This window comes from Protopterus annectens, chromosome 3.part0 (genome assembly GCF_019279795.1).
Source record: "Protopterus annectens isolate FY-2018-M chromosome 3.part0, PAN1.0, whole genome shotgun sequence".
NCBI classification, from domain to species: domain Eukaryota; kingdom Metazoa; phylum Chordata; order Ceratodontiformes; family Protopteridae; genus Protopterus; species Protopterus annectens.
In genome coordinates, this window is record NC_056731.1 from 188426522 (window position 1) to 188449410 (window position 22889).

Here is a 22889-nt window from a genome sequence, read left to right on the forward strand (position 1 = left end):
ACCTATGAACCTATTATCCTGAACACTCCAAAAAGGGTACCAATAAGCTTTCTGGTGATAGGAAACACAGAAACAGACAGAATGGGACTTGGATTAGTCATATGAAGTTGGTCTGTCTGGAAAATTTTATATACGTTTGTATGGACTGCTCATGACGTGACCAGTGATGCAGGCAACCATCAGATGTCAGGGGATAAGGCCCCAAAGATCAGTGGCAGCATATTCCAGAGTCAGGTCACAAAAAAAAAAAAAAAAAACTTTGTGGGGAACAGAGAAGCTATCAAATTGTGATCCTGAAGGGTGCACTCCCGCAGTTGTAAGGATAAATCTCAGCAGATACTGAATAGCCCTTGCACATCCAGCATCTGGTCCAAACTCAAGGGCTCGCCTAGTGAAAAAAACACCCAACAGAGTCTCAGTGAGCCTGATTTTGGAAAGACAGCAGAATGAATACAGATACAGTTGCGTGATGACAAACTAACAATGTCACCTAGTTGAAACTACCAAAAGGGCCAAGTTAGCTATCAAACAGATTATAATTTACTACTATTGTTTGGTAATCTCCAAGTTAGTTGTTATGGGGGAGTAACAGTGGACACAGGTCCCTGCATGGACAGAGCATTGTTTCCACATAACATTTTTTGTCAGCTGTCTGTTCGTCCTATTTGACTCAACTTAATGGCTTTGATTAGTACATCATCACTCAAAAGACCTACATATGAAGTAGATTCTCTAATCCTAAATTCAACCACTAAGCTTTTGCTTGGGGACTCGAGGCATACATCTATGTGAGTTGAAATATGTCAAAGCTCCAGATTCTTTATATGGGAAGGTGGTTGCTGGGGATTCATCTCTTGTGTTAATCTTCTCACCAATGTGAACTTTTTGAGTGGCACCCTCCTAGTCTGGCACATTTGCTTTCATTTGTTAATCCCACTGAAACATTTTCAGATTTGGACAAGGAGAGTATAACAGATGTAAAATAAACTAGAGCAACATACTTTCCACAACAATAAATCTGTGTCCTGTTTCCATCCTTCCTCAAATGATATGATGGTTCTTGGATCTGACCTCTGATCCTACTGCCACTCAAGATCCACAGCTCAGGTTCCACCCCTTACCCATAATCCCCCCGACCTCCACATCAACTCACATTGAGTTTGCCTTTATTCTTGAAAGATCAATACACACACACATACGTGTGCACGCATACACATACATACACACACACACACACACACACACACACGGATATAGACAAATATGTATTACTACAGACAAAGTAGCAGAAGACCAAATGACAGATTAAGAGCTCTGGAGCTACAACAATATGAAATCCTGTACAAATGCCAAAAGAAAAAAAACATTTCCATGAGAAGGAAGGGGGAAGGAGGGAGGGAAGTTAAGGAAGAAAAGAAACAGACAGCACATTTCTATCGGTATGGTAAGTACAAAACTTTCACATCAAATGTTGTCTTTTTTTCACCCATTCCTCAACTAATGGGTTAAGAGCCTTCAGTTACATGGATGTTCTCATGGAAAGATGATCCAGAGAATGGCAGAGCTGAAAGACACCCTATCTCTGAAAACAAATGTAATTTGTAATAGCATAGAATAGTTGTGTAAAATCTTACCATAATCATAGATGTCCTTCTCTTCCATGTTGCAGTATTCTTGGTGTGGGATTCTCTGCCTCAGGTGACCTGAACGTCGGCTCCTTATACAAAAGCTAAAGCGTGGTTGCTGTAGGTGCGTGGGATGTCACACATAGGGCCATAAACCAGGGACTTAAATGTGACATCTGCACGCACAGACCTCAGAACTTAAATGCCCAGTCAGACAGTCCAGTAGAGCGAGCCAAATGATGTCCACAAGAGGTTTAAAGTGCCATTTGTTGGCAAGTCTGGTCTCAGTCTAGGGTGACCTCCATGGTGCTCCTTAGACAGGTCAAAAGGAATAAAGGGGGATAGATGGGGGGAGGGAATACTGCAACATGGAAGAGAAGGACATCTATGGTTATGGTAAGATTTTACACGAGTCTATATCAAATATTCGAAATTCCAAAATATCGAACACCATATGTTCGAACTTGGAATTTCGAATACTGATAACATCAAACACTCAGAATAGTGATTTTTTTTTTCCCAGGGAAAAAATCTTTTAGTTATGTACTTACCATAACTTCAGATGTATGGGATCCATCTCGCCTACATTCTGTACTGATGGGTTTGGAGCCGATCCTGAAGTCTCTTATTGGCTGAGCTATCCCACATCCCAGGATGCACCACCACTGCTTCCCAGATCTTGTTTCTTGCACATGCACACACATATAGACTGTTGATATAATATTGCCAGGTGTTTCAAGATGAAAAGGCTGAACTCGAACCTTCCGGTCTCTTCTGATCTCCAAGGCAGGGGGAAGGAGGGTGGGTTATTAGGAATGAGATGGATCCCATACATCTAAAGTTATGGTAAGTACATAACTAAAAGATGTTATGTGTTCCTATCTCGGCTACATTCTGTACTGATGGGACAGCGTCCCTAGCACCTGATTCCTGGGTGGCTCACTAGAAAACACTCCTGAGAACTGTGGAACCGAAGGAAGCTCACCCCCGAGATGCCACGTCCAATTTGTAATGAGAAATGAAGGTGTGAGGAGAAGACCACGTAGCCACAGCACAAATGTCACTAATGGCAAGTTTAGAATGAAAAGCTGCCGAAGTAGCCATAGCCCTGGTAGAATGAGCTTTCACTGTAGTTGTAAGCTCTTTATTAGAAATGAAGTAAGTATGACTGATACAGTTTCTGATCCACTTGGCAATAGTGACTTTTTGCCCAATTTATTTTCGAAAAGGACACAAACAACTGATCTGTTTTCCCCGTTTGTTGCGCCTATCCAAAAAAGAAAGCGAATTGTCTATGAACATCCAAGGTGGAAGATGTATTCCGCTCTGTTAGAGTACTTTGGGAAGAAAACTGGAAGTTCCAATGACTGTTGCATACAAAAACTAGAACAAACCTTAGGAACAAAGGATGGGTTCGGTCCGAGGGATACTCTATCCTTGTGAAAAACCAGGTACAGTGGTTTGACACATAGGGCTTGAAGTTCCGAAACTCTTCTGGCTGATGTAATTGCAATTAATAAAGCGGTCAAGAAAGAAATTTCAAGTCACAAGTTGCTGCCAGTTCAAACCCAGCACCTTTCATGAAGGCTTTACTCTTGTTCTTCATGCTCATGCTAGGGATATGCTCTCATGAAAATTGGAAATAGCTGCCAATTGAACCTTGAAGAAAGACCATTGAAAGAACATTGAAGGAGAAGCTAAAAAGAACCTCTGACTGGGGACGATTTAGGATCTCTAATCCCGGAGTTATGAAAATAACCAAATCTCTTCTTCCATTTGCTGTTATACATTTCTTAGTAGAAGTCTTGCGAGGACAACATATATGTAACTTCGGGTCCAAAAGCATGGTTCTAACTATGGTTGGAAGAGGAGGAGCCAAGCTGTTAATCGTGGAGGGACTGATGATGCTGTCGACTGATGGTCCAAGGGTCCGGAACTTGGTCCAGGAACCATGGACCATCCAGTGCATATTTCGAAGAAAGGAAACCAGACAAAATCATCTGCCTTCTGGATCACCTTGGGAAGAGCTTGGACTAGGGCATTCCTTGGACTCTCGGAATTGGGGTGAGAGAAGAACTGTTGGCATTCCGGTTGAGGGGGGGTTGAAAAGGTCACAACAAGGAGTTCCCATCTTCTGCAGATCTGAGTTGCGAGACCACTCTGAGGGGAGAGAATAGTTCTGCTCAGTCTGTATCTCCCTGGAATGTGTGTTGCTACCAGAAAGTTGCAATCGCCCGCAATCATACTTCATCATCTCTCCCTCAAGGGGTAGGATCTGGGTCCCCTCTGCCACTTGTTCAGGTAGACAGACTACGACACATTGTGGCATGGACGGAAATGCAATATTTCGGGGAGGGTAAGTGTAGTGCTTGTAGGGATAGAGAGGCACCGCATTTCTAGTAAGTTGATGTGGGGAGACTCTGGTCGTCGCCACTTGCCTTGGACTGACCTGCCCCCACCAGGACCCCCCCCCACCGTCTGGGCGTCTCTGTAGTCAATGTGGCCACTGGAGGTGGTGAGAAGGAAGGCCCCGCTGGGCTCAGGTTGGAGAGAAGAAGAAGCGAAAGGTCCTGTTGCTGCGTCTCTGTGATCAGAATGGGTGACTGAGAGAGAGGAGATCCTGGTAGACACTGGACTGACAGAGGCCACTGGAGAATCCTCATATGTACCTTGCCAAGGGACTAGGAGGATGGTGGCCTGGGGCTCCTCGGGGGCTATGTGTTTTCTCTGTAGTCTGTGGAACCGTGTGGGCATTTGGCACCTTACTCTCTCTACTCTGTATGCGCTCCGATGGACTAACACAGAATGACTTGCCTGGGGGAAGGTGATTCCTAGGTTGCTCAGAGGTAGACGCCTGGAGGTGGCAGTTAGAGCCAGTCGTCCAGGTATTCAGGTGAGGCAGCCACACGCTAAACATTGGTGACCCTGGGGGGGGCTGGGGAGCTGGTGGGCAGGAGAGGGCAGTCTGAACTGGACTGTGCTGCTGGCAGAAGTGTCAAGTGTCTCCTAGACGATCGATCAGGATGTGATGATAATAAGGCGTCCTTGAGATCTATAGAACATCCGACAAGTCCAGCGGGAGAATGGAGGGGCAAGAATACCATGGGGTGGGTGACTTCACTTCTTGACTGATGGGTTGCTGATGGATCAAAATAAAAATCAAGTCAAGTCCGGTCTTTTTTTGCACAAAAAAAATCTTGAGTAAGTCTCCCTCCGGGTTGGTCTGACGGGCGGTTGGATGACTCCTTTTGAAGCAGCTCAAGATCCTATTGACTGGGTGGCGAGTGAGAAAAGGGGGGATGAAGTCTCTCCGGGCGATGATTGGGTAACCTCAGCGTTGGAGCATGGCCGGTCCTAGGGCTCTATTCTCGTTGCCTTTGGGTGCTTTGAAAAACGACCCCCGACTGGCTCGGAAGCGAAGGGTCCTTCAATCCTTCAGGAGTGCCACTTTAAAGAGGCCACCCGAAAGGACTCGCGGTCTCCAATGCTTCGGGGGCCTTCGCAGTCTCTGGCTGGCGGGGGGGGATCCCTCCTCTCTCTGCCTCCTAGAAGAGGATAAGCCCTGCCACAAGGATTAAGTCTTTTTGGTTCACAGACCCGGCTCCCCCTGGAAAACCGCTTGGGGCCTGGCCTGAGGGGGTGACACATCTTGTTCACAGCTTTGTCAATCTTCTCATTCACAGCTACACAAAGTCAAGGTGTCCTTTACCTTGGGGAGCCGCAACTTGACCCACGCCGGGGAGGCGTGAGGCAGGAAGAGACTTGGCTTCCATAAAAAGGCTAGGCGAATGAGAGCTTGTCTCAGGTGCTTTCTTAACGAGAAAATGGCCCCCTCGACACCAATTAGATAATGATGTTAGCGAATAGCCATGCTGAGTACTAGGGTAGCCAGCTGAGCTGTTTACCAGAGAGCCAGCTGTTCGTAGAGCTCCAGTCTCCTCTGAAGTTCCTCTGAAGATCCTCTGAAGTCTGTCAGTGATCAGAAAGTTGAGTGAAGGTAAGTAAAAAGTTGCAAATGAGAGTGCGCTTCGTGCGATCCATGCTCTACGAGACTGGACCTTTATATGGGCCGGGCGTGAAACGCCTCTACCCTCGAGTTGCCTAGCATCACCCACCACCAGGGCATCTGCAGCCCACACCTTAGAAAATGTCGAGCTGGCCCAGCAGAATCGGGCGGCTGGGCACCACTTGACAGAGATCATCGGGTGTTCCCAATCGAGAGGAGACACCTAGGAGAAGCTCATCAGGCGGAGAACCAAGGCTGCGAGGCTGAGCCCGAAGGGGAAACTCGGAAAACACTTCGTTGTTTTGAAGGCCAGTGGACTGCGTTGTTCGCCTCGTTCCAAAATGAGGCCAAATGTCAACAGGATCCGAGGATTCGAAGGGGCGACTTGGGGGACGGAGTGTCATCATCGTCCCGGGTGCGGTGATCATCTCATCAAGGGTGACGTACTTCCTCTGCACACTCTCTTCCTGGGGGTTTCCTCGAAGGCCGGAGGGAAGGGGGGAAGAAACCCATGGGGGGTGACCTCCCCCAGGGGCCCGCTCCTCTTGGAGTCAGGGACTACAGGGAGGACAGTCTCACGTGCAAGGAGGTAGCCAAAGAGCGTGGGAGTAGCCAAAGAGGATTTGGCCAGAGCACTCCTCTGTAGAAGGCGCGGGGCCCCACCTCCTGGGAAGGTCCGACCCCTCGGGCCACGACAGTAGGCAGCACTCGCTGCTGGCGTGAGGGAGGCTCGGAACGTCCTCGCGTCACTCGTCACCTGGGGACCGAGGGAGGTCGTCCCATCAATCCAATCGACCCGAGCGGGGGTTGAGTTGGGTCGGAGCCGGCCCAAAACCTCCACCAGCACCCGGCTCAGCGGTGCGAGGCTGTTGGAGGAGGAACCAAGACAACAGGGTGGACAATCTCCGGGGGCCGACTGGGCTGGGCGAAACCAACTTTTGGAAGACTGGAGACTGAAACAGCCTTTGAAGTACCCTGTCTATGTCCGAATCCGACATTCGGGGGACGGCTCCGAATCGTCTCGATAAATATCGGTGCCGAGGAGACTCCACAACCATTGTAATTTCCTCGAAGTGGGCTTCGCGCGAAGGGGAAGAGTCTGAGCGGGCAACCCTCATCGGCTCCAAGACAGTGGAGCCGATGAAGGTGACCCGCCTGAAGCTCCAGCCGGCCAGAGGAGTCGAGGCTGGGGGCATCGAGGCAGACCGTTCCGCCCTCGGCTCCGAAGTCCGTGGAGCCGATGGAGAAGCCTGGAGAGATTTCTTTGTGGCCAGTTCCGACGGGCTGGTCGGAGCCGACAATTTCTTTCTCTTCGAAGGTGAAGAGGAAGAAGATAAAGCCTCCTCAAAAGAAGGTGTAATAAGCCCTTTTAGAATCAATTTGTTTTTCCTCTCTTGGAGGACCCGGGAGGAAAAAGCGTGACAAACGCTGCATGACTCCTGAAGATGTTTAGGGCCTAAACAATACACACACAAAGAGTGATTGTCCGTTATGGACATCTTGTAGCTGCATTTAGAGCATTTTTTTAACCCAGAAGGTCTGTGCTCTTTCGACATGTTGACACACAACACTGCTACCAACTTTCAAAACTTTGTTAAAGAAAGAGTAAACAAGGACAAGACCCCTCTAACGTAAACGGGATTACTTGTCCAACTAAACTATAACACTACAATAAGACTCGCACCAAATACTCAAACACGCGTGAGGGCAAGGCCCCTCTAACTGAAACGGGATCCTTTCCCTCAAATTAAAGACAAGTTTACCAGAAAAAATCACTGAAACTCAGTCACACAACAATGATAGCTGTTAAAACAGCCTTTGGGTATATCAACCAAAAATTTCTGACAGAAATTCTTTGAAGAAAAAAAGCACTTAGCTCAGCCAAGTCCGAGACCACGTCTTTGCTGTAAAGCGGCAAACGAGATCTGGGGAAGCAGTGGTGGTGCATCCTGGGATGTGGGATAGCTCAGCCAATAAGAGACTTCGTTCTTTAGTATAGCGTGCCGAGTCGGAGCCGAGGATCGGCTCCGAACCCATCAGTACAGAATGTAGGCGAGATAGGATCACATAACATCTGCTGTTCCGAGACACACACACACACACAACACAAGCACACCAAAAAAAATAAACCACACATACAGTTATAACAAAACCCAACCCCACACTAAACAATACATACATTACTAACTATCCACTTACCTTAATCCGCACCCTAACTCTAAGGTCTGTAACTCTCGCACCACAGTGGAGGAAATAGCGAAGCCATGGAACAGCCCATCGAAATCTTGCCCTAGGTAAGATTTCGATGTTCCAGGGCTTCGCTATTTTCATCATTTAATGTTGTGGGTTCGACGTTTTACTTCTTCGAAGTTTTGATATAGACCCAATTTTACACAACTATTCTATGTTCTTCTATTCCAGTGCTGCAGTATTCTTAGTGTGGGAGAGTGCCACAGCTTAGGAAGAAGGAAGGACGGAGGAAGAGATAGCCAATTCCAGAAAGCCTTGCAGGATTGCCCTAGCAAATCCTGCCCTGGCTCTGGAGACATGATCCAGTTTGTAGTGTCTGGTAAAAGTGTGTATGGTGGACCAGGTGGCTACCTCCAGAATGGAGGAGGTGTCCAGGTCTTTGAGGAGGAGGATGCTATGGCCCTAGTAGAATAAGCTCTTACTCCTTTTAGTTGGTCCTTGCTGTGGTGGGAGTAGCAGAAACATATAGCTTTTCTGATCCCGCAGGAAATGATTTGCTTGGAGACTGCCTTGCCCAGGGATCTGGGATGGAAGGCTACAAAGAGTTGGCTGGATTTTCTTATGGTCTTAATTTTGTCTAAATAAAATCTTAGTTACCTGTGCACATCCAGTGAATGGAGTATCCTCTCACTGTCATTAGTGGGAGAGGGAAAGAAGGTGGGCAGTTGAATGGATTGGTTTAAGGACAGTTCGTTCACCACCTTTGGCATAAAAGAAGGGTTAGTGTGCCGGGTCACCCTATCCTTGTGGAAGATAGTGTAGGGTTAGCAGGCCATGAGAGCTTGTAACTCTGACACCCTTCTAGCAGAGGTGAGGGCCACGAGCAGTACAGTCTTCCATGTGCACATTTGGAGCGTTGCAGCAGTGGCTGGCTTGAAAGATGGCAGTGTGAGTTTTTCCAGGATGAAGTTAAGGTCCCAAGGAAGTGGGACAGGCTTTCTTGGTGGCCTGATGTGCAAGACCCCTTCAGGAATAGTTTAACATCTAGCCTGGCTAGTAGAGGAGGTTCTAGGGGTAAACAGGCAGAGATTAGAATACAGACAGGTGTACTTTCACTGAAGAGTATGAAAGGCCAGCCTTGATGACTTCACACACACAAGTAAGGACTAGAGGGGTATCCACTTGAAAGGGATCCCTGTGCCTATGGAGGCATCACATGGAGAATCTTTCCCATTTTGATATGTAGGATCTCCTTGTAGTTGGTTTCCTGGACTCCCTCAGGACTGAAAGCATATCCTCAGAACAGTGGTGTCTGAAAGGAATTAAAAGTTTATCACCCAGAGTGTCAGACGTAACATCTGTAGGTGAAGGTGAATGAGAGATCCCTTCTGTTGTGTGAGTAGGTCCACCTTGTGGGGTAACTAGTGGTGATTGCCCTTGGCTAGTGAGAGTAGGAGGGGGAAACCAGTGCTGCCTTGGCCAATAGGGAGTCACCAGCAAGATTTCTGGTTTGTCCTTCCTGATTTTCAGGAGGACTTTTTAGATGAGAGGGAAGGGTGGAAATGGATACAGAAACAGTCCCTTCCATGAAATGCTGAAGGCATTACCCTCCAGGCAAGTGGAGAGTGATTCTTGGTGCAGAATTTCTTCAACTGTCTGTTCTAGGGGGAGGCAAACAAATCTACCTGAGGTGTGCCCCACCGGTGGACAATGTGTAGAAAAATGTCCCTGTTCAGCATCCACTCGTGCTGTAGAGAGGATGTTCTGCTGAGAACATCCGCTTGTTGGTTGTCCTGGGAAGGGATGTTATGTTGCCTGCAGGGATAAGTTGTTTCAAGAGGCAAGGTCCCAAATTTGGACCGTTATCCGGCAAAGAAGGTAAGACTTGGTCCCTCCTTGTTTGTTGAGGTACCACACGACTGTGGTATTGTCTGTGAAGATTTGAAGGGTGCCTGGATGCATGATTAGAAGAAAGGCTTTCAGGGCCAAAAAGACCTGCTAACATTTCTCTCACACTTATATGTTTCTTTTGGAGGGTAGGATGCCATGTCTCCTGTACCATGAAGCCCCTCATGGTAGCCCCCCACTCTAGGTCTGATGCATCTGTATGCATGTACTGGGTTGGGGTGGGGTTCATTTATATTTGCTGAATCCATCACCTTAGTTCTGCTTTGAGGCAGGGTAAGAGTGTAATCTGAAACTCTAGAGGGTGTTCGTGTTGAAACCACACAGTCTTCAAATACCACTGCAGTTTTTGCATATGCATTCTGGCCAAAGGTAGTATAGGGATGGTGTCTGCCATCAGCCCCAGGACCCTTAAGAATTGTCTTGCAGGTATCCACTGAATCTGCATTAGGTCTTGGAAGTGGGCAGAGAGAGACAGAACTTCGTCCTGAGGGAGGAATGCCCGCATCAGGTCTGTTCTGATCCTGCAGCCCAGAAAGATTTTGTCCTGCTGGGGGGTTAGTGATGATTTTGGAAAATTGAGGGTGAACCCCAGGCTCTGAAGCAGGAAAATGGTGTACTGCAGATGGTTTTGTAGGGTGTCCTCCTCTTTCTGCTAGAATGAGGATGTCGTCTAGGTAGGGATAAATTTGGACACCTTTGGTTCTGCAAAAGGCTATAGCTGGAGCTAGTCATTTTGTGAAAACTCTGGGTGCAGTAGATAAACCAAAGGGTAAGGCTGTAAACTGAAAGTGTGAACAGTGCCCAGTGAAATGTAAGTATTTTCTGTGGGAGGGTTTTACTGAGATATGGAGGTATGCCTCCTTCAGGTTGCATATGGCTATAAAGGCCTGAGCTGGCAATAATGGAAGAAGGGTTTGTAGGGATAACATTCTTAATGATGGAACTTTTAGGAATAGGTTTAGAAAAGACAGATCCAGTACTGGCCTCCAAGGCCATCTTTTTTGGGGACAAGAAATAATCTTGAGTAAACGCCTTTTCCTTCCTGTCCTGGGGAGACAGGTTCAATAGTTCAGTGATTCAGAAGGTACTGCAGGACCAGTGGAATAAGATTTAGTTGAGTTTTTGGGGGGGGAATGGAATGCCCCTTGTAAAGGGCTTTTCCTTCCAAGAGATGAAATATCCTTCTTGTGCTACTGCTAGCACCCAGCGGTCTGAGGTGATGGATCTCCACAGGGGAAGGCAGTGGGAGAGGCATTCTGACAAAGGGAGGTGGGCAAGGCAGTCACACACTGTTGGAGCAGTTTCAGTCATGAAAGAGCTGTTTTTCAGTAGGCTGTTAGGCTGCTGGTCTGGAGGTTGTCTGCCCCCTAGTTCTTCCCCTGTGCCTGGAAGAGGATGGAGTAGCCAAGGAGGAGTGTACTCCTGACAAAGGTGGTCTGTCTTAGCAGGGTAATTTCTGCAATGTTTAGGAATGAGAGACACCAGCAGGTGCTTGATGTCTTGAAGCTCTTTACTTTTCTCCTGAAGGTTTTTAAACAGGTCTTCAGACTGTTTACCAAACAGGAGGTTGTGGTCTAGAGGGGTATCTAGAATTTTTGACTTGAAGTCCTCTGCTAGGGGTTGAAGGCGTAGCCATGAATATCTATGTAGTACAGATGCAGTAGCAGCAGACCTTGCAGAGGCCTCTGCTGCATCATAACTGCATCTAATAGAATGTCTGGCCACTTGAGAAGCCAGGGACAGTTTTGATGCTACCTCTGTCTTGCTAGGGCAGTCAGGTATGGATGACAGGAGGGTAGAAGCTTGAGATATCAGGTCCAATGCACATTTTATCATATGGGTTTGGTAGTTGATAGCTCTGAAGGCTAGGGTGGAAGAGGTATAAACCTTTTTGCCTATCCTGTCCATGTTTTTACTGTCTTTGTCAGTAGATAACAGAGACGATGAAGGAATCAGTCTTGATTGCTTGTCAGGGGCTACAGCATTCACTGCTGGGTCTGACCAGGAATTTGTGCTCATCTGGAACTTTATAGAAATGGTCAGGCCTCTTAGGGGCCAGAGACTGACAGTCTGGGTTTTTAGATGCTGCTGAGAATGCATCAAGGTAGGCAGGGATAATTGGAGGGATGGCTGAAGGGGAGGGAGATTCCACTTGAAGCAACTCAAAGTATCTCTTTTGCATTTCAGTCATTTGGGAAGTGTCCCATTTAAAATATTCTTTCATTTTTGTGATGTTCTCCCCAAAGTTAATATCCTCTGGTGGAGAGTCCCCTTCTATGGATTCTTCATCAGGGGAGTAGTATTCTAAAGGAGAGACTATTTGTGACGTGTAGGTAATAGATTCACCTAAGGATGAGTAGTAAGCCTCCTGTTCTTCTTCCCCCTTATGGGCGGTGAGAGGGAGGAGAGAAGCAGCTGAGGAATGCCTAGGCCTGAGAACAGGAATGGTGGAGGGGGAAGAGGCCGTGAGCCTATAGGCCATGAAGGCCTGCATCAAGGAACTGGTGAACGATTGCCAGTCTGGAGCTCCCTCTGTGGGTGGAGGTAGGTGCTTTCTTTTCTGCTTCCTTTTCAAAGGAGTAGCTTTAGGAGAAAGCCTGTTTTCAGGGGGTCTGAATAGGAATTGGGGATTCAAGGTAAGGGCATCCTAGTCGGATGTCCAGCGTTGTCTGGTTCCACTTCAACATCGGTTGGGACAGACGTCTGCGCTGTCTATGTGGACGTGCTGGCCATAACTTCCGAAGTGGCTTCCTAGAGGGGAGTCAAAGTAGTAGTACGCTCTAACGGACGCCCCTCAACTCCTAAATCAGAAGCTGGCTGGATGTCCGATGCCGGAGAGGCAGAAGAACTAGGCCTTTGAATCTTGGCCTTTTTCCGTGGCGGTTCCGCTGGGGTGGCCAACTCAGGATCCATCCTCAGTGCTAGCATTTTTAGCCCCTGGTTTTCTAAATACAAATTTAGGGCGGGCAGATAGCTTCAGAGGGTCTTAAGTATGAAGGATTGACAAATCATGCAAGAGATATGGTCGTGTTCTCAACCTAGGCAGAAAACGCAATGGTCGTGCGTATACTTATGCGGCATCTGGCGCTTGCATCGACATTGACCCTTCTCAGTGGACATTGGCTAATGGTAGGGTACAGCAAACCAAGCTCAAGCAAGAATTTAAAACAAAATCCCCAATGGAGTACTTAGCTTTAGACGTCTTCAAAATACAGGAGCGAAACGATCAAGGTGACGGTTGACTGCGGCTGAAAAGTTCTGGGGTCTGTGCATGCAGACATCACATTTAAGGTCCCTGGTTTATGGCCTTATGTGTGACGTCCCACGCACCTACAGCAACCAGGCTTAAGCTTTTGTATAAGGAGCTGACGTTCGGGTCGCCTGAGGCAGAGAATCCCACACTAAAAATACTGCAACATAGGAGCAGAAAAACATATAAAGGGATAAACAGTGGACCAGGTGACAGCAGCACAAATATCAATTAAAGCCCTAGAAAAGAAGTCTGCAGAAGTGGAAAGAGATCTACTTCAGTGTGCTTTACGTGGTTGGGTAAAGCCAAGCCTTTCTGCTTTTATACATATATATATATATATATATATATATATATATATATATATATATATATATATATATATATGCGTGTGTGTGTGTGTGTGTGATGCAGTCATTAAGCCATTTAGGTAACGTAACTTTGGTTTGATGAAGATAGAAATGCAGTTGTCTGTGCAAATCCAATAAATGAAGCATGTATTCTCCGTTGTTCTAAAAATTTGGAAAGACTGGTAGACTAATATTTTGAGTGACATCTGTGAAGCTATTTTAGTCAAGTAAAAGGCGTTGGTGGGTAAAGAATCCCTGCCCTTCTGAAAGATAGCCCTGAGCAGCATCCTACCATCACCCAAAATGATACCACAGTACAAGCAGAAAATGATTGATTTTAAGAATTGGCTAAGTTTCTGGTGTCATTCTAAGGGGATCCAGTATCTGTCTGCCTGGGATGACATGATTAACAGATCTCGATGCTTTGCCAGAGACGGTCTGCATCTGTCACCCCTGGGCTTCGGGATACTTGCCTAGGCTCTTGCCACCCCTATATAGTGTCTTTTTTAGGCCATGTTCCAAAGACCAAATTACCACTGTAACAGCTACAAACAAACGCCATCTGAGGGTGATGCTGCTCAACACTAGAAGTCTAAATCTGAAAATGCAGTCACTCGAAGCACTCCTTAAAATGGAGAACATCAGCATTTGTGCTGTAACAGAGATCTGGTTCAAGGCAGAAGAAAGCACCCCTGCACTACCAGGCTATAAATTCCACACCTTTCGGCCCCAGAACTAGGACCAAAGCTATTCTCCACAGTTTAAAGATGAAGAAGGCTAGGAATGCAGTGCACCTTTAACTGGAAACCACTGTCTTCTCAAGGATACTTAAGTGTGGCCCTTTTTGAGGCTAGGGAGATGAACTTACACACATACTGACACAGTTGCAGTTTGGAGGGAGAACAGATTTGCCTTAAAAGCAACAGCTATGACTGGGGTGACATCTTCTAGTAGTGCACCACAATCTCCTTACTTATGCGTGGATGGGAAATAGAAAACTCACCCCAGGGTTCACTTCAGTGGCTCTACTCGACAAAGGCACTGGGAACTAAGGTCGGGTGGCACAATGTCAAGGTAATCCTACGGGCTAGGTTTGTAAAGCCTCCAGGGTCATTAGCCTAGTACACACCTATAAACCTATGAAGGTTGACAAGACAAGACTTGGAGTTCTGACAACCTTCTCGCTGAAGTAATTGCTACTAGAAAAAGGATTTTCCAAATCAGAAATTTTAAATCCACCTTGCCAGCAGGTTCAAATGGAGCTTGGGGCAAGGCTTGTAGGACAATTGTCATTTCCCAAGGGTGGTGGGGTGGGGGGGGGCTAGGATCCTTAAGTGGAGGTCTAAAAAGAAAGGTACCTCTCAGAAAGCTTTACACAACCTGAGTGGAAATTAAGGAAGTGTGATTCTCTCCAAAATAGAAGTTTGAAATTCCCACTAGCTGAACCCTGACAGTTGAATAACTAGCTCAATCATGGAAAAAGGAAGCAAGAAAATCTGATACTGCTTAAATAGGATCAGAAAAGGGATCTAAATTTCTCTGAGAAACTCAAATGGAATATCTTTTCCTTTTACTTCTGTACACACTTTCCAAGAGGACAGCTTCTGGGAAGAAGAAAGAGTATGGACCACTTGGGAGGAATGCCTGGGTGGATGAGGCATCATTGGAAGAGGAGAAATCACGTGGTTAGTTTTAGGCTCGAATGCCTGGATCAGGTATTTTGGCTGGATGAGACAGGAGATATAGTTTCGGATCCAGCACCCAAGGGGGGTGTACCACGATGAGGCTAGAGAAAGGGAAACCACACCTGTCAAGCCAAGAAAGGGGTAATGAGGATGAATGATCTTCCACTGTAACGCTTTCTACAGAAATTATAGAATTAAGTGAGAAGGTGGAAAGGCTTTTAGGAGACCAGAGAACCAATCATGAATCAGAATGTGTCTCAGGGACTCCCCCTCTGGGGGGGAATGAATCAGAGCAAAGAACCTGCTGCATGTGGAAATGGCAGGAGAAGCAAAAAGACTGCAGTATGGTTGGCCCCATCAGCTAAAGATTTGTGTCGTCACTGCTGGATTGGGAGACCACTCATGAGGTAGCAGAATAGATCTGCTCAACCTGTCTGCTAGAATGCTGTTCTTCTCCAGTATGTGCATTGCTTTCAGAAAGTGGTTGAAAGATACTGCCCACTGCCACACACTCATTGCTTCTCGACAATGGGTAGGAGCGTGTTCCTCCTAGTTTTTAATGTATCGGACTACAAGAAAGAGAATCCTGAAAAGCCTACAACATTAGGAGGACTGCTGTGAAGATTGGCCTCTGATGGGGACAACGTGCCTTGGACTATCCCTCACCATCTAACACCCCCCCATTTCAGAAGTGTCTGTGGTCACTGTGGCTTTGGGAAAGAAACAAAAGGACAGCTATGAAACATCTCTGAAGTGTGAATTCAGTTAACCAACTTACATGATTTCTGCAGATTTTTATTAAGTGGACTGCAAAGGTCATAGGCTGAGACCAGTGAATTACTAGTGTCCACAGTGACATTGGCATATACCACCTTGCCAAGGGGACCAAAGTACTGGAAGCTGCCATCGATTTTAGAAGTTGAAGAATTAGTCTAGCAGTTGGTGTCTGATGGAAAAGGAGTTGCATGGCCTGATTTTGTAGAATGAATAACCTGTTCTCCAGTAACCTTGTAAATGGAATGGTTGTGCCCAATTGTGCTTGTTTGAACTCCTGAACCTGTACTGGGGAAAAATGTGACATGCCCTGGTTCAATGTAATTGCCAGGTGGGAAGCACAGCTGAAGCAAACAGTTTCTGGCCTGGAATAGCAGAGACCAGTTAAAAGCATTAAGCAGCCAATCTAGATAGGTGAACAACCAGAACTCTTGTAGTTGGATATGAGCTACAGTCACTGCCATGCATTTGGTGAACACCAAGGGGGCTATGTTGATACCAAAGGGCAGGGCTCTGAACTGAAAATGACTGTCTCCCAGGAAAGCAATGGAACCTTCTGAAGTGTCTGTCCATTTTGATGTGGTAGCATGCTTCCTGAGCATCTATCAAGTACATCCAATCATCCTTCTCCAGAAAAGGGAGGATGGACTGGATTGTGACCAATTGAAACTATGCATGCTTGATGTATCGATTCAAGTGGCTAAGGTCCAAAACTGGCCTTGGGTTCCAGTTCTTTTTCTGGCACCAAAAATAATCTCAAATAAGTTCCTAATCTGTGTTGGTGTGGTGGGACCTCTTAAATGACTAGCTTGTCTAGTAGCTTTTTTACCTCTAATGCTAGTGCTTTTCTTTGAAATGGTGGAATGTTGGAAGTTTCTTTATTAGTGGGGTGGATAGAGAAAGGGAATTTAACAGCCTATGGTATTAAATGTCCAAACCCAGACACCTTTGGTTATAGACATCCAGGACTCTGGGTGCAGTGATAAGTGCCCCCCAACTGCCACCTAAGCGCAGCAGTCAGGCAATCATTCAAGAGTGCTGATAAGGCCTCTCAGAGAACAGACCCCTGAAGTCTTGATTCTGTGGGCTTCCTCTGTCATAATGGTGAAGTCTACATTTAAAATATCTCCCTCTGCGTCGGGGGACCGGTGCCTAGAAGAATTCTGAGAAAAATTGTGACTAATGAAACCACAGCTTTTTACCTTTCTGATTTCTAGAGAAGGTCCTCTGGGAGGTAGAAAAATGCATGCCTACGGCAGAAATAATTTTCCATCCTGATCACTCCTGGAAAGTGTGTCTTTGACCTTAGGAGCAAAAAACATCCAGCCATCAAATAAGGAGTTAATAAAAAAACTACAAAATCACACAAAAGCATCCAGACATACTTCCTTTCAGTAATGCCTATATCTGCGGCACTAGAAACACCTTCTGTTGTGTTGGATGCGAGTTGAATGGAGGTGTTCGATAGAGACTGAAGGGTGGCCAGTTACAAATCCATTGTTTTTCTGTCGTCCGCAGACTTGGACTCAGACAAAACCTTGAAGAGCTCCTTTGTCAGGTCTCTATGAAACATAGTCATGTGTGCCAAATAATTCAGCAGCCTTAACATAAAGGTAGCTGAAGTGTAAACTAATTTCCCAAACATGCTCATGGCCCTGGTCTCTCCGTTAGGAGGATGGAGAGCTGAGCTCTCTTCTGAAAGCTCTTTCATAGCAGCTGCTTTTACTACCACTGCGTCCACCAACAGGTTTTTACTCCAGTGACACCAGCCTTCAGAACAACAAGATTCCTGTCTGGCTTTCTGGGAATCTGTTCTGTGACTCAGTCACTTCCATGGCCAGTGAGGGATTAAATCTACCATCTCATCAGCTGGGGAAACCACCCATAGAGTAGTTGAGCTGAAACCAAAAGCCTCAAGAAAAATGGATTCCCCTTGAGAAGTGGCTTTAGATGATCACCTCTTTTCTGTTTGAAAAGCTTGAGGATTTCCCTGAATGAGATGTCCTCAAGTGGTGGTTGGGGGACCTCTTCCCTTCATTGAAATCAGTGTCTTCTGTCAGAGACTCCTGAGGAGAGTCAATGTGTCTTCTTTTACACTTGGGCTTCCAAGGAGCCTCACGGTGGGAAGTTCCAGAGAGGATTCAGAAGTCTGAGGGGTGTCGTGAATAAGAATAGTTTTGTAGCTAGTGTGAACCAGCTGTCTGCACGGGATAGACTATGCAGGATCAGGACCCAGGGCTATCAGTAGTGGAGTGGGTGGAGCAGAGAGGAGAATGAGATGTCCGATCTCCAGTCATGGAGAGAGCTCTCTCAACTGTCTCAAAGGCACAGACTAAGGGGGAACCCAAAACGCCCCAGTAGGAGTCAAAGCTGCCACACTAGTATGACCGATGGCAACACCCTGACCCTGCTCAGAGACTGAGACTGGAGCTTAGCTATCGAGTACTGAAGCACCAAAAGGAAGGGACAGCTCTTATAGTTTTGGAGTTGAACCTTTATCCCCAGACTCAGAGCAGAAGCTTTGGCTCCAACACCCATCCAGCACCAATGAAATCAGAGCCGGCTGAATCAGAGAAGATGCCAGAGTTGAAGATGTCCACAACTGAAGAATCAATAAGGACAACCTAGAAGGACTCTGATTCAGCATCCACAAACCTGGAGGTTGTATCAGGGTAGGCGGGGGTTGTGGTATTACGATTTTTAATTATAGGTACTGTATCTTTTAAGTTAATATGCTAGCAAGAAAGGGGAAGGTCTGTAGGTTTGCAAGTTTAAAGATAAAGAAGGCTAGGAATGCAGTGCACCTTTAACTGGAAATCACTGTCTTCTCAAGGATACTTAAGTGTTGCCCTTTTTGGTGACTAGGGAGATGACCCTACACATATACTGATAGTTGCTGTTTGGAGGGGGAACAGATATGCCTTAAAAGCAACAGCTATGACTGGGATGATATATTCTAGTCGTGCACTAGAATCTCCTTACCTATGGCTGCTATGGTAGCAAAGAAGAGGAAGCGAGAGATATTTTTGGGCTGGAAAATTAGGGAGTTGACATACGATTTGACAGTAGAGATATGATGTTGAAAGTTAAGGTTTTGGTTAAGCCATATATCTAGATATTTAAACTGAGTCATTTCTAGGAGAAGCTGGTTGAAAAGTGAACAAACTATTCAGTAGAGAGACAGGAACATTTCTGCTTGGTACTCATGATTGTAGACTTTATTTTCTTGGTACTGAGAGTAAGTTTATTCCTGATTAGCCAGTTAGAAAGGAAGTCAAGGTCTTCTCCAAGTAATATTTTGATAAGAGAGGAGAAAGGCTTGGCTCTGTAGCTGACACATCTCTACAAAGAAAGTTACTGAGCTGTGGGAGGTCCACAGGTAGGTAACTAATACATAAGAAAAACTGTAGAGGGGATAAGATGGATCCTTGAAGCACTCCTTTGATTAGGAGTAAGGAAGGAGAAAAGGTGGATTCAATTTGGATATTAAAGTCTATCCTACTCAGGAAGGTTCTGAATCATGGTAGACAGACATGGCTGATTCCAGCTGAAATACGACAGTTTAAAAGAAAATTATGGTACACGAGCTCAGAAGCATTTGTCAGGTCGATAAATGAAGATATCAGTGAGGGTTATAAAGACGTTGTAGTACTATGGCCAGCATACAACTTGTGCTGATCTGGGGAAAGATATTATGCCCTGAGCAGAGGCACTACAGATGTTTCAGTTGTATGCATCTACAGATATTAGAAAAGGAAATCCAAAATAATTGTTTACTGTAAAGGACCTTCCAAGTCAAATCAGACAATTTGTAAGTATCTTTAGCCCGTTTCTGTTTGATCTTTTTGTCAAGTTACCATACCACACATCTTGTAAAGCCATGTAGCCTAGTTCTTGCTACTACTACATGGTTTACGTCTATAATGGATGCAAGCATACCCGTGGAACTTGCATTTTAGGTCTGCTGATGGGCTAACCCACCATTTACCTGCATGTTTACATACTTTCTGTAAATAATTTATATGAAACCAATACATGTCCTGAACTTAGCAGCAACTGCAAATCTGCTCACCTAATATGAAGGTCGAAAGTGTCTACCGGTTAATGCTGCTGAGTGCAAACACTGATAAAGATTCATTCTTAAAGCTTCAAAAATACTAGCTGTGATGCATTGTTAAATCACACATAATTATTCAAATGTCAGCAGCTGTTCTCATGTAGTATTATATTATGTTTGTTTTAATTCTTCTGGAAATTATATCTCACAAAAAGATGTGCCATTTCAAGGATTTCCTAATATGTATCTGCTTTTTGCATTTGGTATTTACCTTCTTAGCAGTTCTAGGTAAACGTGGTCCATGTATGTCTTTTTCTCTGGATTCCATGAACTTGAGCTTTTTCTTTTCACGGATCTGGCTTGCAAGCTGCCTAATTTCCAACATTTCTTCATCCTCACTTTCTGGCTCAGAATCATATTCACCAGCAGCCTCTTTCAGTTCCTCCTCTTTTTCCAAAGCCTCTAGTTTCTGTTAAATGAACATACACAAAATGGTGACTGCTGTTATTTAAAGCTGATCAACAAGCAAGAAACTCCAAAAAACAGTTGTTTACAGTAACAGTGTTAGGTATATATTCTTAAGTAATAAAGTTTGAACAGTAAAACAAGCTTATATGTATGTACATGTGTACAATAAACACGTGTGGCCAATATTCTGAAGTTAGTACTAACTAGGTGAGTTAAACATGTAAATTTTGCACTTTTACTTTCCAAATGTTTAATGAGTCTGCACAAAATTCTTGTGCATACACATTTCAGAAATGTGTGTTAAGATTTTTTTTCTGAGTAGCTACAGTACCTGAAACTGGAGCAAAACAAGATTTAATGATTATTTTCAGCATACATTCGCTCACAGTTTCTGGAATTTGGGTAACAAAAACTGACCATCTTAGTCATGTTCTCTTATGCTATTATGAGCAAAGACATTAAAATAAAACTGAAGTTTAATATACGGAAAGAACTAAAACAACAGAATAGGCAAATATCATCTGACAAATACTAATTTGTTCAAATGACTTTCTACATTTAAAGCACTGTTACTTTCAAATGTGGTATCACTTCCCATGACAATTATCTGAAAAGAAAAGAATCCAATTTGAAAAGAAACATTTTATTTGGCCAACGACTTACGTAAACCAAAATAAAATACATAAAAACTCTAAAGATATAGGCCCAGACTCAATAAAGCCTACACTAATTTTAAACTGCTCAGAGTGAAGAGAGCGCACACACAACTCACACCATCTTCCTCCTAATTTCAGTTTTCCTAATGTTATTCTTGCAGCTTTAAATATTGACAGGGATTCATAAAGGTTACCACAAAGTGCAGACTACATGTACATGTAGTGTAATCTTTGAGAGTGACTAGAAAGCAGAAAAAATGTGATAAGAATTTTACTGAATACATATCATGTCACTTAGTGTAGGCTTTATTGAATCCGGCCCATTATTTACCAATACCCAAATTAGAAGCCTACCAATTTGGACTTTCTTTATGGAATACTGTGCTGAGTGATTCAAACATTTTAATGTACTGAAAACCTCTGATAAATTCATCTTTCCTACACCATCTTACTAACTAATGTACAAAAGATCACTATTTAATGGAAAAGGATTAGGAATTTAGCTTATGCTTAATGCTTTACAGACATGGCATTTATATTAATATTAGTCATACAAGAAGGTATACCATGTTAAACTAGCAATCAAAATTATCATAATCCTTTTAAAACAAGCAGCTTGTCTATCATGACAAAAAAATGCAAAACAGAACACGCTTGCTGGAGAAGGATTTTTACCAAGATTACAGCTCTAAATTTCAGAATTTTATTAGAAGCTTAGAAGTTTACACTAAATGTGCCTAATTGTTCTACAATACCAGCATGTGGGCTAGGGCAAAAAGGATTAAAGACTGAGGTTAAATCATAAGTACTATTAAGGTACATCAGCACCCTTCTAGGGGAGGCAGATTTATCAACATGAGTGATTGACAGACTGAATAAGGGTAGTTATGCTGGTTGGAAAGTACAGCACATCTTCAACAGTTATCACTCATGCCAGCAGTGTGGGAAAAGCCACTGACGAGCACCACAACAGCAGCTACAGGTAGACAATTACTGGGTAAGTATATATATATATATATATATATATATATACTATGCGTACAAGCTGATGGTTTTCTTCTCATGTGAGTCAATTGGTAACTCTAACATTTTCTATACAAAAAAAAAAAAAGTGTGTGTACCTTTTTAAAACGTGGCTTAATAAGATGCTCTTCCATAAAGTATACACAGAAAATACAGTTGTGTACACTTACCATAAATGTAGATGTTCGAGGGTATTCACTGTGGCAGTCATTACATTTGGGTAATCTGCTGGCAGGTTGCCCTCAGTCGGCCTGAATTCCAAAGTCTTGGGTCCTGCGTCAGTTGCTGTATTTTCTTCCATGACATCAGGGGTATAAAACATGCAGCCGACGCCATTTTCTTTAGTTTTTCTTGCCCCCGATGTCAGGTGCCCCCAAAAAGGTAGCAATATTATACATATATATATATATATATATATATATATATATATATACACACACACACATGCATTAATATAAACTTTACCTTCATTTACAAGCAAATACACCACATAGGTTGAAGAAGATAGAAAAGGAAAGATAAACTGTAGAATGACAGGGGGATGATGGGAGGGTAACCTGGACTGCAACAGTGAATACACTCGAGTATCTACTTTTATGTAAGTGTACACAACTGTACTATGTTCTTCGTGTTTCACTGTTGTAGTCATTACATTTGGGTAGAATCCCAAAGCTATGGTTGGGAGGCTGGAGCTAAACAGCATTAGGCGCGGCTTAGAGTAGAGAGGCAAATGGTAATGCTTTGTAAAGGTGTGAACAGTACTCCAAGTAGCAGCCTCTAGAATGTCTTTGGTTGGAACTCCTCTGAGAAAGGCTGCCGAAGTAGCTGCAGCTCTGGTGGAATGAGGCCTAATGCCCCTGGGCACAGGTTTACCATGGTGTAAGTAGCAGAAATGGA

The 22889-nt window shown here is 44.7% G+C and overlaps 1 protein-coding gene across 1 annotated transcript in view; it reads right to left on the reverse strand.

The window, feature by feature from the left end:
- The window catches only part of GTPBP4 (GTP binding protein 4), an 869480-nt gene that overhangs the window by 357760 nt on the left and 488831 nt on the right, over positions 1-22889 (reverse strand). Inside the window, exon 14 of the mRNA XM_044064686.1 lies at positions 20117-20314. Within this exon, the coding sequence (XP_043920621.1) occupies positions 20117-20314 (198 nt within the window). The remainder of the gene's footprint in view (positions 1-20116; positions 20315-22889) is intronic.